Source organism: Ceratina calcarata, unplaced genomic scaffold (assembly GCF_001652005.2).
Source record: "Ceratina calcarata isolate Rehan_Ccalc_2016 unplaced genomic scaffold, ASM165200v1 scaffold9, whole genome shotgun sequence".
Classification (NCBI taxonomy): Eukaryota; Metazoa; Arthropoda; class Insecta; order Hymenoptera; family Apidae; genus Ceratina; species Ceratina calcarata.
Window position 1 is genome coordinate 62,800 of NW_017180367.1, and position 19,843 is coordinate 82,642.

General features: G+C 42.3%; 1 protein-coding gene across 8 annotated transcripts in view; it reads right to left on the reverse strand.

Moving 5' to 3' along the window:
* The window catches only part of LOC108631405 (latrophilin Cirl), a 338,358-nt gene that overhangs the window by 20,204 nt on the left and 298,311 nt on the right, over window positions 1-19,843 (reverse strand). For 7 of the 8 annotated variants that reach the window (XM_018035309.2, XM_018035310.2, XM_018035306.2 and 4 more), the window contains 2 exons: window positions 18,349-18,535; window positions 2,268-2,374 (listed from right to left, as the gene is read on the reverse strand). In XM_018035309.2, coding sequence (XP_017890798.1) covers window positions 2,268-2,374; window positions 18,349-18,535 — 294 coding nt within the window. Of the gene's footprint in view, window positions 1-2,267; window positions 2,375-2,709; window positions 2,817-18,348; window positions 18,536-19,843 lie in introns of all 8 variants that reach the window. The other variant, XM_018035308.2, reaches the window with a different exon arrangement.

Genomic DNA, 19,843 nt, shown 5'->3' on the forward strand with positions numbered 1-19,843 from the left:
ATCATTCCCTCTCTCTCTCTCTTATGTTCGTAACTCAATAGATTTGTATTTGGTCTTTTGCAAGTTAATTTCAATTCAACATTTCAACATTTTTACATTTAAAACGTATTTCATAAATTGGGCTGCCAATATCGCGAATGTATGTATGTTTGATTATGCTAGCGGATATTCTCTGAAACGGACAATCGCCATCGGCACGGCCGGAGCCGTCCAAGTCCATTTCAGAATTGTTGTACCTAGGATATACAGGTTTCATAACAGACGGACGTCCTATGGTCCTGATGTTTGTTGAGACAATATCGTGACGTCCACATCGATTGGGACAGAAATATTCCCGAAAACGTATGCGAGCCTGAGTCGAAGCCCGAGCGACGAGATTAGCCTACCTTCGTGCACCGATATCGCGGCTATATCTAGCCTAAGAGGAGAAAACGATCTTTAACCCAAGATGGCGACGGCAGTTAATCCCTGAACGGGATGGTCCGCGTATTTCGCGGCACTATCTCTATAGGGGTCATCTTTATTGGCCGAAGGGGTTGGCGATAAGGTAAAATACCGGACGTCGCCGATGTCCGTTACGATAGTCGGCTACGCTGAGAGCAAGACGATCATATGCACGTACGGAGACGATCGAAAGAGACAGGGAAAGAGACGGAGAGACAGAGAGAGAAACGGTTTAGGAGGCTTCCTCGCTCGTGGTATATCGGGGCTACCAGCAGATCCCTTACTCCCTCTCTCGAATATGCCTGTGCCCCGGGACTGATCTATCGAGGTCCCTGGATATCGATCACGGCGAAGACGAGGCGTTGCAAATCGCGAAAAGTTAACAGAAAAGAAGAGAGGGTTGACAGTTTATGGCCTGACAACTGATTATGTTGTTGGCCAGCTGTTCGATAGATCGTGACCAGTAAACATTAATATCGTAAAAGTTACTTCAATCTCTTGGCGCCAGGTAAGCTTGTTCGAACGTCTAAAGTAGCCAAACTTATGACGATTGCAATATTGAAGTTATAATCTTGATGAATACAATGACTCACTTGTCAGTTTTTTAAGAGTGTATGTACAATTGTAAATCTAAAGCTATGAGATATGATCTCTGGCATATTTGATAAATTGCAGGAATTTATCCAACAATAGGATCTAACAAGAAACGGTGTGATTGTTTAATGAATAGGGTAGACTGCCTCGCAGTGAAAGTTACGTTTCCACGAATCGAATGGAAATGTCAAGCCGCTTATAATTTTAAGATTGCGAAAGCTCGAGCTGCGTTATGAGTAGGCGAACAACCAGCAGTGAAACTGATACGGCTATTTAATAACTGATCGCAGGTAAATTAATTGAAAACGTGACGTATGTAGATTCACAATAAAGCGGTACGTCGCGTCGAGGTCGATGCGCAGTATCATCGAGCCGAACGATCGATGCTCGAAGCGATGATGCTCTCTCTGTTTCTCTTCGCCTTTTATTAAGAGTATGGAAAAGTTTCATTAGGGTCCGAAACACGTCAGAAAGTTAAACGCCCAGCCGCGTGTTCGTTCGCGAAACCGATCCCTACGATCGATTTCTCGATCGCAAAGATCACGTCTTCCACCTCCATTCTCTCTCCTCTCTTTTTCTCTGTCTTCTCTTGACTCCCCATCTTTTCTTTTCTCCGTTTTATACTTCGTCTGTCTCGAGAGTGCATAGGCGATGCAACCCGCTGGAAGATCTTTATCGGGACACGGGCTCGCAGTTACGTGGGCAACATGAATCATAAGCGCCGGCTTCGGGAAATTCTAATCGATTCTAGCGGACAACTATCAAGCTCACTTTAATCTGTTTGATAAAAAATCAACCACGAATAGTCTCGACTCTCCAAGCGAAATTGCAATTGTTCTCTACGAATGCGTGTGTCGGTAAAGAAAAAGGAAACGCTTCAATCTTTCCATGTTGAATATGAATTTCTATGTGAGATATTTGAAATTTTTTATTATAGAATAATTAGTAATTTTTCGAATTACTTATACACTGAAAACACTAACGGTTTTATACGAAACTAAGAAAGTGAAATGACTTTGTTATAATATTTGGCAACAGATGCGATATTCTATCCCTGATAAGCGATTTTTAGCTTAAGGTATAAAAACGATCGCGAAGTCGGCGCCTATGCGATTCTCCTCCAGTATCTATGAAATACCGTACATAGAATAAACGATACACGATAAATGGTACAGAGATATTAAGAAGAGATGACCGCGCGGTTACATAAATGGAAGAGTCTTACTTACCGGACACGCAACGATAATGCGCCTCGAGGTACTTGTGCGTGTTGGGACAGGGATCGCCGAATTGCAGCGTCGACGCAACAATGCTGCAGTTCTGCTGGTCGTTGCACCTGGGTTTTCGATAGCGCCGGTTAACATGATAAACGTACACCCTTACCAAAGTGTACTAGAACCATGGATCCTGTCCCCTTATTTTTTTTTACCAACATCGGATGCTCGGAGGAAGCAATCGAGAGACTTTTTCGACCAAGTTCGCACCTTTCGCTCCTTTTTTATCACCTCGATAGTTCACGACTTCTTCCAAGACTCTTAAACGATTTTCTTTTTCTGTTTTTCATACTATACGTCGTATAAAATCGTGAATGAAATCTTGGAAAAATTGTGAAACTGTAATCGCGCGTCGGCAACGAAGGGAAATTCGTCGAAAAGAAAAATATTCACAAACCTAGACAATAGTACTGCGCCTCGATGTATTTTCCGGTTCCGGGACACGGGTCCTCTTCGAAAATGTCGCTGCGCACGTCCACCGAACAGGAATTACGATAATTGCACCTGCAATTGTCACGTGAGCAAGAACGTCACCCCTTGGGGACCAATGACGAGTCGCGAAGATTCAATGGAATGAATTTCTCTAACGAGAATCAATGGCGCCGATGAGAGGTGAACTACTTCTCGTTCTCTTCCTTCCGAAGTTTCCTCTACTCGAACTACGAAAGCTCGATAGGCAATTTACCAAAAATCACTTCCAAACGTTTTACTAGATTTTTCATTTTTATCTTCGAATCACTCGAATTCGACTTTCGAACGAGCCGCGAGTAGCGTTCACGGGAAATGGTTAGTAACAAGAAATGATCGATACTGACGAGGTACGCGTGTTAGCAAGTGACAACAGGACAATGTGAGTTAGTAGAAACAGGGATTTGCAGTAGTTTCTAAAAGCGCAGTATGCGTTCTGTGGTAAAGGACAGATGAACTCGAAACTCGCCCGGTGTCGTGCGTCAATTATTCCGTGTTAATGGCACCACGGCGTGTATTTACAGGTATAGTACATATGTATGTATGTACGAGTGTCATGCAGAAAATTGAAACCCTGTCCTACATTCAAGCACGTTCAGGACATACCCAAACAGCAACATTTTTTTTTTCCTCTCTGTAACAGGAGTTCCTCAAATTTTTAACCGGAACTACATTTATATATGATAGTAATACGTCATAGTGTCAAACGGATCAAATAGTTTTTTATATTTTTTTAGTATATTTACACTGAACAAATGAATGATATTGTAACAATTCTATGATATAATGAATCTGCTGTTAAAAAAAATTGAAGTGTACTAAATGAAGATTGCAGATGGTATAACGTCCTCTTTTCGTGTTGAGAAAGAGAAAATTTGCCAAGCGTAGTTTTGTCTCGTGGTACTCTTAGAATACGGTCAAACAAACTATCGGTCTGACGAAATAGTAAACTTTCGAGAAGGGAATTCTACTCTACATTGCGATCCCCCGGTTTTCTGTGCAGTACTTTACGAGAGACTTGTTCGTTAAAGAATACCTTATTGCCGGATTCGCGGAGGGGGACTTGCACAAAGCTTTGTCTCTTCACAAAGTACAATGGAACGAGAAAGCGCGGTTCGCGTCGAGCGAGATGACGACTGCGTTTCCACTAGGACTACCGCGAGAGTAGGCAAGATTTTCTACTTATTTTCAAATCTCAAGTCACTTCAAAGATGTTTTCGCTTGTTTTTAATCTCGACAATGTTGCATCGTCGTTCGCGCAAATCGCTCGGTCGTTTGATTTAAAGCGAAACTGTAATCACCTTATCAAGGGAAAAGAAGCTTTCGCCTCTTAAAACAAAATCCTTCCATTAAAAATAAATCGATGAATTAAACTCGACCTTTCTCTCGTCTCCCAATTGGGACGACTAGATGCTGTTCTTCTCCCTTTTTTAATGCTATTATAAAAATCCCGTTGACGCGGGAACAAGAAATGGGAAAAGAGAGAAACGTCACACCGCGCCGTCACGGTAACGAACCGATCGATGACGCGGAAGTGCGCTCGACTTAACCATCAGCTACCATCGAAACGTGTATTAATTGATGCTTTAGAGTTCGTGCGCGACTGTGTTTTCAAGTAGACTCAATCTTCCCGGTCCCGATTAAATACTGTCTGTTTTATTTTTCTCTTTTTCCTCATTTACGCCACGGTTCAAGCCCCATTCGAAAATAAATTGTAATACTAGCAACACAGTAACGTGCTTTATAAGTCCAAGACTAAAAACCCTTGAGCAAGTGTTCAAATGTAAAGTAACTTTATAGCGTCGGCGATGGTTGGGCGTTAGCAGGCACGTTAACCCGAGCCGGTCGCATCCTTTCTGCATAATACACGCGGTTAGGTAGTCTTAGATTCGCAAGGTGAGCACGGTTTAATCTCGATCGGATGCGAGCCATTAAAGCGAGCGCACGGCCCATTGTTGGCCGTGCTGTGTACAGGTGCAAAGACCACACACGACCCGTTATCGGTCCCCGGTTGTAGCAACTATTTCGGGGGATTAAGCGGCCTCTGCATTCGCGCACGCGAAAATTCTGCCTAACTCCCCTAGCGAAGCATTCCCCGTTCCATCGCCTGGAAACATTTTTTCCCCTTCGATGCAGCGGATCGAAACACGGATTTTCTAGTAGCACGACGTGAGGAAGAAACGTGAAAAAGTGAAAACGTTCCTTCGAGGTGGAAGGATTAATTCGCGCGGCGGGTACAACGCGGCGACAATCGATCTCGGAAGAGAGGGCGGGATTCCCGTTGACTTTACTGAAGGCCGGGCCACGTCAATTTGTCGTGATTCGAATGGCGTGTATCGACAGGCCACCGGGAACTTCTGGTTACTCCACGTAATTGGCCCCGCTCGTAGATTACTATGTTACGGGGGGAGAAAGCGGGACCGAAGCGTTCCTGTTATCGACAATCCGGCTCGATTCACCTTTCCCACCCGTTTCACCTAAATCTCCCTCAAAGTCACAATCTCTCGTTAAAGTTACTCTAATCACTTTAATATATTAAAACATCCTACTATAAAAAAGGGAAAGCAATGAATTTTTCATCCCCCGTTAGCTTCTCACAATGAATGCTGTCGTGACTTTATTTCAACAATAGTCTTCTTTGATTGAAGATCGAATTATAATGATCATAATGTAATATCGTTTCACGATATACTAATACTTTTATTATAGGCCAATTCTCACAGTTACTCAACTGATTCAATAGATAAAAAATTGTGTAAAAAATAAGTTTCTTTAAACGATTTGTACTGGAAGTCGAAATTATACAAATAGTTTTGAACACATTATCACTGCACGTCTTTTCTCGTTCGTGTTGCGGTAACATCGTCGCCTCGCGCCACCGATTTCGTCAGCGATCGTCCTCCTTGCACGCGCGCCACCCCCTACCGTCACCGAGCAAAAACCACCGCACCGGGCAAGGGTAAACGTAATTTCAGACGGATAAACTACGAGTGAACACGAAAAATCGCCATTTCGCGGATGTTGCGCCGCTCGTTATTAAGGCCTTTGGTTTCCTTTCCACCCCATGCCTGCCTGCCTGCAACCCCTTCCCTTCCTCGTTCTCATCGCTCGTATCCATCTGGTCGTGTTTGCACGACCCGGTGCTCGTGGTGCTTTAATCATCGATTTCACGATGATTCACTGGGGTTTCCGTCTCGCGTGGAATTTAATACGTTCCGACCGGTTCACGACTCACCCTGTCACTTACGCGGGCCAGCCACTGTTATTTTTTCTCGTCGGGCCAGACGTATTCGGCGCACGAAAAAGAAGTTCGAAACCCACCGAGCAATTTTTTTCCCATCGAATTGCCCCTCTCGTTACGAAGAAACGAGTATAATCTATGCATGAAACTTTTGATAGACTCTACGCGAGTTTAATGACCGTTTTACGTGTTACAAAGAGCTCGCACTGTATTCAAATTTCAATTTCGATACGCTCTCGTTTCCTCTAGCTTTAATAACATTCTTGTATATTGATATTTTCAATGATATTCCCATTGGAAGAGCCAGAGGGAGTATATAGTTGCCCGATAATAGCATCGATAGTTATTTGTACAGAAATATAACCCAAAGAAAGTAATCTATCTGCACTGATTAAGTTGTGAACAAGTTTTTAATTAGAAAGGAATGAAAAAGTTTCCAAAAGAGAATCGTAAAATAGTTTGGACTATTGTTTCGCGAAATTGTTTAAGATAGCTCGCTATTTGGGTAACGTATCAAGAGAGGGCCATACAATGGGCTTATTTCAAAATAATGATATGAAGTGAAAATTTCATTATTAAATGTATATTTACGAGACATTTATTCAAAAGTTTCCATAAACTCCCGCTTTAAAAATAAGAATTTTGTAATGCATTTCTTTAAGCAATTTTCACGGAAAATCTATATTATCTTTACGGAAAATGAAAGTTCGGAACTTTAACTATTGTTTAATTCAACTTGTATTAAAAATCGTATATGTTTTGCAAATGCTATCGAGCTACCTTAACTAAGGCTATAGTTCATTCGGGAACTTAAACGCGTTCAACCACCAGCCCTATTTGCATTATACATATAAAATGGATTGGTAGCTGCTGTGTACACCGCAATTCCTCGCCTCGTTTTAATATATCACTGGCCGATTTCAAATGATGAACAAACGGAAGCGAAGGTAACAACGCGTAGTTAGAAATAGTAGATACTCGTCAGAAACAATTAAATTTGCAAACGATAAAATTCTTCTTTCAACATCAAAGAGAGGAAACGATTAAAAAATTAGCTTCCCCTTCAGGCAGCGGGGATGTGGCATTAAAAATCACCGATTCGATCTAACTGCTAAATAAAACTCGGAGTTAAAGTCTTTCGCAAAAGTTTATTCAAATGATAGCTCGAGAACCTACGATTTTCTCGTATCTAAAATTCTGCCCGATGATTTACGATATCCTTATTTATGCACCTAGCGTTTAATAACGGCGAAGGGAACGACCGTCGCGCCATGCCGTCGTTCTACTGTCACGCGACACTTCACTTCACCGGGTTCTACTGAATACGTTCTCACGGACAAGTGAACTCTTGTACGAACTTTGACAATTAAGCTTATTTAATATTAGGTTCGTGCATACGAAACGTTTTTTAAATTTAACTTTTCCAGTCCAGAATCATTTATAATGTCTTTTCTCATTGTTTACAATTACGAATCAAACTAAACGTCGGATAACTCGATTGGAAATAATTTATATTTTAGCAAAACTAATATTAAAAACATTATAATTTTATTAGAAGATATTACATTTAGTGATCACTATGATAATTTAGATATTGGCTGGTTTTCTATAATCGGATTGTACTTGGAATTGTTAAGTACTATTATTATAAAAGCCAATAGACAGAATTGGGTAATTGTTAAATAATATTCCACAGATCAATATTCTATGTCTGTTGTATTTCAAGAAAACGATATTTGATATCCACCAAGTTAATGATAGTAACGATTTCATATTTTATTTAACGTCAAGCATAAAATCAGATCACATCTGATATTCAGTCTCATATTTACGTAGATTACTTAATTCATTTCAATGGATATTCCGTTCGAGATAAAAGCAAATATATTTTCGCTTAACCATTTTATCAAATGACTTTCATTGATAATTCAACGGACTGTTCTCTAATAAAACGTTTCGTGTCTAAATAACAATTCATAAGTAACTTTTGTAAAGTCGATAGTTATTATTAGCGATCGAAAAAAATCATGTTATAAATGCAATTATTCACCGAAATATCTCTCGACCGATCATCGATCGAGCGCCAGTCGATTAGGCGACACGAAAGCGCCATTCGCGCAGAAAATGGCCACGCGAAATGAAGGTCCACGTGACACGCCGCGCCGCGCCAACATGGATTAAGTTTTAGCCGGAAACACGACCGCCATCGACAGGAAGCGTTGGCAGATCGCGGTGAGAGACGAGAACATAAAACGGGACGCGATTGATCGAACGGCGCGGCGCGGTTTCACTCGCTCGAAATTAATCGAACACGCCGTACGATTGGCGCTCTCGTGGTATCGGCGAAAGATCGATTAATGGCACGCCCGGGAGGAAGATCATGAAAAATCGTTTTGGGGCAGCGTGGTCGTATTTGCGCGGAATCGCGATACGAGGATGTAACGCGAGTCGAGTCACGCCTACGTTCGGAAACTGTCGTCGTTCGAAACTCGAAACACGCGTATGGACAGACAACAGAGAAACGGCGAGGCTCGTTTCTCGTTTCGGAATATCGAGACTCGCGTGACTTTTTAATCGGACGCGGCGAAAGAATTTCTTTGTGCAAGCCAAGCTCGGTTGGAACAGCGCGAAACCCTTTGCGAGAAGGGCCGAGACCGAACTACCGAAAAATCACGTTCCGGGGAACACCGTTTCTCTTTGACCGTTTCACGACAGACACGAGGTCCGAGCGTGATCCTCGCGAATTCTGGACGCGAGCGAGGTGAACGATCCGGTGCAAAAAGGAACCGTTCACCGGGTAAAAGGGTGCGGGACGGCGTGGCGTCGAAAATTGGTCGCTTTGAGAAACACGAACGGATTCACTCTCGTTTGAGACTGGGGCAGCCGCCTTCGCGAACGATCATTACCGCGTCACGCACGATGACAAGCCAAAAGGAAATATCTCCGGGAGGTGGATCGATATTCTTTCAATCCTCCCGTCTTAAGAAACCATAATTGGTTATTGATAAATTGTATCAACGAATAAAACTCTAATCAATGCATCATCTAATTCGATTGATGTTCCATGAAATAGAAGACTAAATTGGAACATTTTTGCCTTGTGACTAATGAAACATTTTTTTCTGATTTTGCTGAACAGTGCAAATGAAAATGGGAACACATAATACCGCACATGAGAAGATTGCAACAAGATAAAAGCTATTTATAATTTACTTCGGTTAAAACAAGTGATTTAATCGATTTCGCGTTGACTGAAGTCTAAAGAACGCTCCGCAATAAGGACCGTTTCGATCCGCTCGTTTTGTGAGCCAAACGCCGCGCTGCGACTCGTTGACCATAGCTGAACGTGTCGTCGCGATGCCGATGCCATGTAATTTCATACTTGTTTCAGCGTAAACGAGACTGATAAACGAGTTCTCGTTTTCGGCATTAAATTCTATCGCGTTTTCTCGATCGAGTCGGTATCGATGTTTTTCCTTCAACGAAAATCAATCTTTACCTTCGTTTCGACGCTTTAACGCGAGATTTTCCAATTTAATGTCTCGCGAAATGAAAATTCACAGAGTCTCGCACGGATAGCTTGAATGAAGCAAAAATGGATAGCAAGATTTTTCAGTGCAGTACCTGTCTCCAGAGGAAAAATTGATCTGAGTCTGTGATTGCCGTGAGACGAAAAGATGTGATAAATGTCGACGAAAAAGCCTCTGGTTGCAGAAAAGAATTTTCCCCATAGGAATTAAATTTTTCATCGCAGAGACACCACAAGGACGAGTGTAACGACGATTATTACGTAAGAGGTGGAGATACAAGAGAACACAACACAGGACCATCTCTTTGCAGCATTCCGGAATCGGTGATAAGAGTAAAGGGAAAAAGATCCATGGCAGCACACGTGGCGTTCTTTTATATATAAAGTATAAGTATATATATATATATATAATATTGTCTTTTGTCCTTTCCATTAAGAATTATACCTGGAATAGTAGCGCCGCAGAAGGAGATTTTAACGCGCGAACATAATGAAAAACAGAGAAAGAAACCGTAACCTTTATAATTTCTTATTTGAGAAACGTTATACGATTGAAAATCCCCTTCTGCGAATTCTCCAATTACCGCCACGATCGTGTACTTCGGCGACTCGTGCTCAACGAGCAAGAAAGAATAATCAAGACTCTCGATTACGAAATATCAATTAACGAAATCGTTTAGTGAGCCGTTGCAGCGAATCCGCTAACTGGCCAGCGCAAAGCGTTGCAACGGATTAAAACAAAACGGGAGCGACACGATCGTGGTTGTAACGGCTGCACAAACACATCCAGCAACTCTCCTGCAGCCTGCAAGAGTACATTACATAATAAACCTGTGGCATGCAATTGGTCCGCTTGTGTGTCAAGATGGAGCAAGGATATCACGGAAAGTGCAATCTATGTACAGTTGCGTAACGTATGTATCTACAAAATTCGTTCTCTCAGACTGGTGATGTTCCAGGTACCTACGTCTCCCTCGTAACTTCTCGCTCGTTTTCACCCCGCCTGCCCCTTTTTCCAGCCCGGCGTTCGTTCTCCGACCCCATATCCTCACACCCGGCCGAACCCAGTTCCGGAAGGGTGGTAAAGTAACGAGAAATATTCGTCGGACTTTCGCCGCGTTCTCGTGATTGGAATACTTTTAAGTACCTAACTGGGAGCTCTCTCCCACTCTCTCGAGTCTCTTCCTCTTAATCTGTCGGGGGATTAAACGAGTTTTGTCGAGAGAACTTGAGGATACATTGCCCGTGTGCGCGGCGCGCAGCCACATCCTGGATACGTGCAGATATTATATACTTATTTAGAGGAACTTATACTCGGAGGAAAATACCTAAGTACTACCTACATTCGCAATTGCAATATAACAGTTCTGAATTTTCTTGTTAATTTCCTGCTATACTATACTGTCTTTTCATTCTTCATTGTTCACTAAACTTTCAAATTAAAGTATAAACTTTTTGATTTTAAAATAATTAAATTCGGAGAATCGACTATCAATAAAATTCATTACAAAAATATAAATTAATGAAGCAATCTTGAAAATGGAAGAACGGAAAATCGAAAAACCGCGTCACCGAGTTTCGATCACATTAACGTTTTTTCGCTTGAATGAAAGACTAATTTTGTCTAATGCGACTCCAAATGCAGTTCTCGAGATTGTATTTAGCCTGAGTTAAATCCGTAGCCGGGACAAATTGAGCTAGGGATAGCGCATGCGAAAGATACAGATTGATCGAATTAAAGAAAATCGGACGAGGCATGACACGGAACAGCGTGACGAGTTGTAATTTTCGATCGGATCGCGCAAAGATTGACGCAGCTTATTTCGAGCAAATGGTATTATTGTGGAGCGAGCGTTTCGCCTCGCACGAAATTAGCTCAAGGAACGGCTGGCTTTTCGAACATCGTAATCGAACGCGATTCGGCTTCGGTCGATTTTGCCTTCAAACTTGTTCAACAAACGATATAGGTATGTACTAACTTCATAAATGTACAGAACTCTGGATTCATTCGACGTGTGACACCATTCTACGTATATTTAAAAAGTTCTCAGAATTTAATTCATCCCTGATAATAGAAATTTATAGAATCATTTACATTTAGATTTTAGAATTCTTCTCAACCTCTTTGACTGGGGTTTGCCAGACGTCCTAACAGTAGAGTACGGAGCCTCTATAATTCTAGATCACGCACTTGCGAATGGGGATCTCGGCGAGCCATTTCCACGGAAAATTACGGGTATGTTTTCGATTTTCGTACGAGCCCTGTGTTCACTACCGACGAAACACGCGAGGGACCCCGTCGTGACGAAGAAGTATACGGGAAAAATGAAGGATAAACACGAACAACCTTTTCATTTTCGCGAGAACGACGTGTACCGCGATCATTTCATTAGCTACCATTCTCCTCTATATATAATGCCGATAGCGAACCGAGACTTGTTTATCGTCGATGAGAACGTTGAGACTACGTCGAGGGAACCAAGTTCTTTTTCGTTGTTTTTTTTTTATCTCTCCTTTTCTGATAGCAAGGTGGGTGTGTTTCGATAAATACCCGGCTGGGTATGATAGCAATTCGTGCGGGATATTCCCATAATTGTTTGCTATGTAGTGGGTGAAGGTTAGCGGCGGTCGATCGCGGCACGAAATTACGTTCGTTTCGCGTTTCCCTGCTATGGTTAATTATCCTCATCGAGCCCGATGACGAATCGTAAAATTGTTTAATATATCTACGTCGGATCGATTACGCCGTAACATACTCCCACCGCGTACCGTGAAGGAATCCCTTTTACACACCCCCATCCTTGTCTCCCTCCCTTTTTGTTTCAATCTATGTGTGCCCGTTCGTCTTTTTCTTTTTTTTCCTCATCTCGTCGATCGTTTGTTACTAATTCGCGAGCTAATAAGCAATCGAAAATCAGTTGAATTATCATTTTCAAATGTAAAGAGATTTTACATTGATTATTATTATCCAAGTTCAACGCGATCAGATAAGAAACGATGAATATTTAGAACTATCACATAAATCAATGGAATCTTTTATTTCTACTTTACTGGTTAAATATTCAAAATTTCGAAGACGATTTAAAGAACTACCAAAATTCATTGTAAATTTTTATGTCTTCTTTTTAATGCTTCACAACATTAATCAAGCACGGTAACAGGAAAAAACTACGGATTTCAACGATGACTCGTTTACGGTTCGATCGTGATGAACGAGAGAGAGGAGAAAAAACGATAGAAAAGAAAGATCGAGGATACCAAAGTGAAGTTTTCGAACTGGTTTCCCGGTCGACCCGAGTCAACGACGAGAGTCGAATCATCGAGTGGCTATTAGCGCAATGTAATTACGCCGCGATTGCGCAACCCTGTGGAAAGAATCTGTTCCCAGAAGGTCCGAATTCGGTCCACGGATTCTAGCCTTGCCGCGCGTGCTTTTAGCTCTTTTTCGTAACCAATGTGTTATTACTAGATCGCAGATTTTTATAGAAAATGAAATCTACGTTTTCCTTAAAATAATTTTATAGAATTCATAAATATTCATGCGTATTATATTTGCTGTATTCTTGGACAGATTGTTTATGCATACTCTCGACATTTTCTGTACATTTAATTTTTCTATAAATTTATAAGATCCACAGTTTGCTTATTATACGTATGATCGAGAAATGTTCAAACTTCCACTTTGGATTATCCTTTCATACCATTACGAAAAAAGAACTTGATAAATAGATTCGACTGCAAAGTAGTCATTTGTAATTCCAGACCATTAAACCAGACGCTGAAAATACATATTTCAATCCAGTCCAGACGTTTATTCAAATTAAGACACAACTACAGGCTATATTATATGGACGAGAATAAATATAAGTACAGTTAAACGTCTTACGAAAGCCTCGAATAATAAAGACATTTGTGTCACCGATCTAGTTATAGTTTTAGCACGCCTGTACTTTACTGTCCATTGTGTCAGTAGCTGAATATGAAACCCGTACCCTCGTGTCTCAATCGTTAAGCGTCACTATATGTATAAATAGCAATCGCGTTAACGCAGTTGGACGAAGCAGAAAGGACAGTCGCGCAAACTGGTTACTAGAGTATAAATATTACACGCATACCTACTTTATAAATCACCGCGAGAAAAACTGAACCAGTGGTATATAATAAAAATCGAAACTCGGTAACCGATTAAAGAAAGTAAGATTGCTGGCTCGATGTTAACGCGACACATAAAATGTAGCTAATTTTCCTGCGAGCACCAGGTCCCCGTGAATTGCTCGTTCTTTTCCGATCTAATTGCTCTCGCCTGCTCGCCGCGCGGCAGATTAAGAGAGGAAAATCCAGTAACCGGCCGCGTCATTCCTCAACGGGTGTAATGAACATTTCCACGGTTACGCGAGCCGCGCGTGTCATTAATTCCGCGGACGGAGTTTCGCCGCGCGGACTCTGTCCCGTTCAATTTCATTAATCGCTCCGGCAAAGCCGAGCCCTGCCCCCGTTCTCCTCCGTTCCCGGATTCACTTAAATCTCGTACGTGCCTGACCCACCCCTCTGATAAATCTGTTCCTAACGGGGCTGCACTGCCGCCGATTCGTTCGCTCGTTCCAACTATGCGGCGCGCTGCGCGAAGTCGATAGCGCGTGACTTGCAATTAGATCAACGGTTCTTAATTTTGATATACTGTTGTAAAAAAATGGGTAAATGTACAGATACAGGTCGCCTCTCTGATTTCAATGACTTTGGCATACGTTGTACAGTTTACGATTTTAAGCTATTTTATCCTTTGCAAATATTCGCAAAAACCTATTTTCACTTGTAACTTTCAATCTTTTAACAACGCCTTCGGCCTTCGACCTTGCAAATATTATATCTTGATACAACTCTACTAACCGGCATTACAATAAAAATCTTTTGGACAGTTCATATGGTTGCTATGTCTGTTGCTCTCTGCGTTGCAACTACATGACTTATGTCAGCGGAAAAATTTAGTCTTTCACACTCTATTTAAACGAAATTTATTACTTCAACTTCGGTTATCTGTACATTTACGACGAAAATAAATTAAGAACCGTTGACTTCCTAGATAACTTTTGATAAAGGGAACTAAAATGAGTGGTTGTTTTATTGGTCCAGCATTCTTAATTATCGCTTCAAAAATGGAAGTTAATTTTCTCAAAGTCTAAGTGAGAACAGCAATAGCTCGCGGTGTTGGGCAGGAGAGATATTAACAGATCAATAAGAATAAGGAGAGACTGACCAATGTAGCTAGAAGGGAAGAGAGATACAAACCACCGAAATGACAGTAACTATACAGAGCATTAAAAGAAACTGGCGAGTGTAACTTGCGAGAAAGAAGGGAGAGATTAAAGTTTCAAACTATTAATCAGTTTTTTGACTTAGGACAACCTTGCTCCATTTTGTTTATCTCTGAAAAGAGGTAAAATGTTAAAAGAGGAAGTTTAAATAACGCGTCGACTAACTCGTTTGAATCTTAAACATGAAGCGTGTTGAAGCTCGTAATTTCCAAAGTTACATTTTAAACGTTCAGTGTAATTTATAAAAAATTTGCTTAAAAAACATAATGCCGATTTGTAATTTGATATGACTATAAAATTGGAATCAAAACACTTCAAGAGCGTGAAGCGGGATAAACGGGATTTTTTATGCGTTAACGAAAAGGTTACAAAGCTCTGATTCACGCTGTCGGACGACGCGTTAATGACAGAAACAAGGTCTCGTTATTCGCTGGGATCGCGTTTGACAAAGGATCTTCCGGAGCGAAACACAGTAAGAGCAAAAACCAAAACACCCAGCTAGCGGTAAATGTTCCAAGCGAGATGTATGTATATGTACGTACATACATGCGTATGAATTTTCATGGAACTTGACGCATCTTGCGCGAAACCATACCCTCGTTGTTAAAGGAAAAAGAGCAGTTTAAACGTAACAGCGGGTCAGTTATCACAAAGGACCATATAGGAATTACACAATGGAGGAGAAAATAAGCGAAAGTTGCGTCTCGTGAAAAATCGTACAAAATAAAGGCTGCCTGTGCAGTTGATCCTCGACTTAGAGAAACGCCTTCCCGAATGGTGTACCAAAAATCAAGGATTCCAATAAGATCATTAATTAAGATGGAAATTAGATAAACTTTGTATCGTTGATAAGAATCAATGTACAAGATTAGAAGTACCTAATTTCCGTTTACACTTAACTAAAAGAGATAATCAGGAAAACCATACAATCTGGTATGAAAATAATTAAAGTATTTTTCTGCTCAGAATCCTTTTTACCGGTACACCATTTAATATTGATTAACCGTATACACAAAAAACTTCCCGAGTTCCGCGAATATACTTTTTAAGGAAGAAGAAAAAGGTCGCTGTGGTTTAGATCGATTCCTGAAGAGCGGAAAACTGAAATCAGGAAAGAGGGGGAGAGAGAGAAAGAGAGAGAGAGATGTATGCGTCTGTATGCGTTCAGGGAAGCTTGGTGATTGCGATCAGACGAGCTAGGTGATCTACCCGATCGATTCCGTAAAACGAGTTAAATTGACATCGGTCTCTTCTGCCTGGTATCGCGGAACGCGTAGAAAGTCACCGTGATATGCGTATCTATACACAGTTACTGCGGCAAACGCGCGTGTGTGTACGACTTAGCCGCGGAAGCAACATCGTGGAAGTTCTCCACTTAAAGTTAATCCGAAAGTTATTTCTCCGCAGCCGGAGAGAAGAGGTCCTTAGACCGAGTCCGCCGCCGTTGCCGTCAGGAACTTTAAATGCGTTTTTCTGAAAACGTATCTCGAACCCCCGACGACGATGGCGGTGTGCCTATTTCGATTCGAGCATCTCCGTGATTCTTTCGCGTTATACGGCGTTTTTCCGTTCTCTCGTTCTATTCTCTCCCGAGTTTCTTTTTCTTCAACCTCGTTTCTCCGGCGGCGTCGTGACAGACAACGGGGATCGTGTTCGCTACCGGTTCGCCAACGGCGATAGCGTTAATGGATACGGTTTCGATTCGTCATCGCGATTATCTTTACCAATTATTCACGCTACTAGCACGGCTGATCGCCGTCGCCACCACCGTCGTCGAAACAGGAGAAGATCCGCGTTTCTCGCGAAACTAATTTCTGCCGAGCGAACTATTAATCACAATGACGGAACGCGTGTCGCGACTGATCAACGAAATCCCACGCCATCGTCTTCTCTCTTTCCTCTCCGTCTTCTTTATTTGCTTCGTTCCTCGGAATCGAACGACTGGACCAACGAAAGCGGCAGGTTCCCGGTATCGCCGCGTTTCGTTCAAATAACAGAAAGGGCAAGGGAATAAAGAAACGAATGAAGACTAGAAATAGGAATCCATAGGATGTCTCTGGGAATCTGGAGATAAAAAATCTCGTGGGACGTAGACGACGCGCGAAAATACGCGTGAACGCGTTTATTCCACGTCGTTTGTACATGTATTTCATGTGCAAGTGTATACATATTTATGGATGTGAGTGCTTGCGTGCTTATGTATGTCTGAGACCTCGAAGGAGATCGGAGGAAATGGAGTGGATGTTCGCGAGGACCGAGATAGAGAAGCGACCGCTGAGTTTGCGATTCTCCCTATCGCTCTGATCCACTGCGAAATACGCTCTTCAATGGTCAAGCAATTGGCCAGTTCGCCGGACCATATGAAGTCGTCCCACTCCTTCCTCATTTTCCCTCCTCCCCTGGACTTATATATTGTATATAAATACATATATATATATGTAACATATATATATATGTATTCTGCGTTTATTTCCTCGCGATTTCGACTCCATGCTCTTTGCTCCATTTCCGTGGATGGACAGGGATGGAAAAGGAATGGCGAGGCGTCGAGGAAAAACTGATGGCCTCAGTTCCTTTTTATTTTTTTCAAGATCAATACACCGAAAGAATACGATTACTTTTCTGTATATAGCACTAACAATTTCAGGTATATCACTTTAAAAAGTTTTATTCAAACGCTATTTATAATTTCTATTTTAATCGTACAAAGTTAAACCTCGAGAAGACAAAAATCTGTTCTAATGCAAGACAATAACGTTCGAGATCCGATAATAATGCGGTTGAAGCGTAACATCTCGCCACGGAATCGACGAGAATTTCCGCATACTCGACAGTTAATAATTTTTCATTCCCCGCATCGAACCGTCCGATCACACGCGTAACTCTGGCTGCCGAGGCAGAGATCCGCGCGCGATCGGATCGAGATCCGTTTGGATAGATCGTATAGATCGGCTCTTCGTCCAAGGTCATCGAAAGACTATGATCGATATACACGCGCACGGCACCGTTTCTCAGGAAGCGTTTCTCGTTACCCGCTTGGCTAGGAGAACGAACGAGAGATTTCCAGGTGTCATGCTGGATATCTCACGAGCGGAGATGGTCGTAAAAGCCTCGCTTCGTAGCGCGTAGATACCGATCCAATGGGAAAGTCGGATCGTTCGATAACCCGGGGACCAAGTGACAAGCGCGATCGGATCAAACGTCTCCTTTAATTGGTGCTAGTCGACTCATTAACGATAGAAAATACTTGGCAACGCGAACCGTTCCCATTTTTGCTGTCTCTCTTTCATTCTTTCCACCCTTTCCTCGTTTTCGATGATATCGATAAGATTCTCCAAAGGATTCGATTCGACTCGATGCTAGATGCCATCATGGTGTTCCTCGACGCGTTTCATAGGATAAGTGTGTATAGGGGTGATTGTTTAGAACCAGTTGTTGGTGTGTACGCGAGATACAAGGATGTTCATCATCGTACGGTATACTTACTCGCTGTTCAGCACCCGGAAGGACTTGGGCGACATACAGTTGACGCTCCAGTCGGTGTTCCCGTGCTCGTTGCATATCGTTATCGAGAACCTCCCGTAGTTTGCCCTTATAAGGTGAATTAATTTACCCTCGCCGCACTCGATCCACAGTACTTTCCCCTCACAGGCGTACGCGGTGTCGTACCTCTCTATAACAGACAAAAATGAGCATAACGTCAGTAACGATTTTTGAAACAAATAACTCCGTACCTCCGCAGGAACAGTTTTTCATTATCTGGTGAAATACAACCAGATGGTCAAGACAGAAGCAGCTTTAACATTGGAGCTTGGCCCATACCTTATTTCATCGCTGAAAAGCGTACCTACGCAACGAGGCTCTAATTAGACGTCGCGATCGTCGAACAATGGAAAAGCGAATAAAAAAGCGTGGCAACGAGTCGGTTGTAAAGAAATACATAATAAATACCGAAGGGCCCGTTACTTCTGTACGCTGGCGATAGGTTACAGAGGGAGCTTCAATTACCGCGAATGAACAAGAAGCATGGAGAAAGGAACGAAAACCAGAGGGTTGAAGCTTTCCATGCGGCGCGAGTCAAGGACACGTCAAAGTAGCTCGCACGAAATTATAGTGTTGAACCGGCTGGAGGAAGATGGTGTTGGCGGCTTGTTGCCGGGCGCGAACGAGTCGTGGACCCATGCTCGGAGCGCGTAGTTGCTCGGATCGTGTCGCGTTGCGAAGTCTAATGGAATTAAGATAAAGGACGCTGGTGCATAGACGCGCGTGTACCCTGGTAATAAACAATGAGGGTCGCTGCGAAAAGAAGGGAAGAGAGAGAAATCTCGGCTGTACGGTTCGCAAGATCATTTAAAAGCAGTCCGAGATAGCCGGCTTCGTGCCTTTGTCGATTCACCCCCTTCTCGGATTCACCTTTCCAGGGATTTATACCGCGGAAAATCTGCCGGCGGGATGTTTCTTTTCAAAGCAAATTAGCGAATTTACGGGCGTGGTTCTCCACGAAGAAAAGTTACTCTTCCCTCCGAACTGTTGGTTACCGTTATAACCTGCAGGTTCTTCTCTTGTCTTGGGATGCTACGCGACACCGCGCCGCGACGACTCGTTCTCCACGAAGGCGTGGGGTTAGTCTTCTTCGCAGACGCGGTCTGTCAGGTTTAATGACCGCGAAAATGGCTCGAGTGCCGCTGGATTCTGTACAATTTTGTTCAAGATTGTAAAGCGGAAATGTACGAGATGAAGACGCGGATCCATGACAGCAGTACTTATAAAACATTAATTCGTTTCACACGAATGTTTTTCCATTGTATAATGATAAAACAGTGAAGCTTGTCATCCGGGTTAGCAGTATATTATTATCATATATTTATATACTATTGAATAAATGATGAAACAAAGCGAAAGCGGTCTGTGATTAGACTAATAGTCGTCTAATAATCACAGAAGATCGTAAAATTACGTTCGGACTTATTTAAATTTAGAC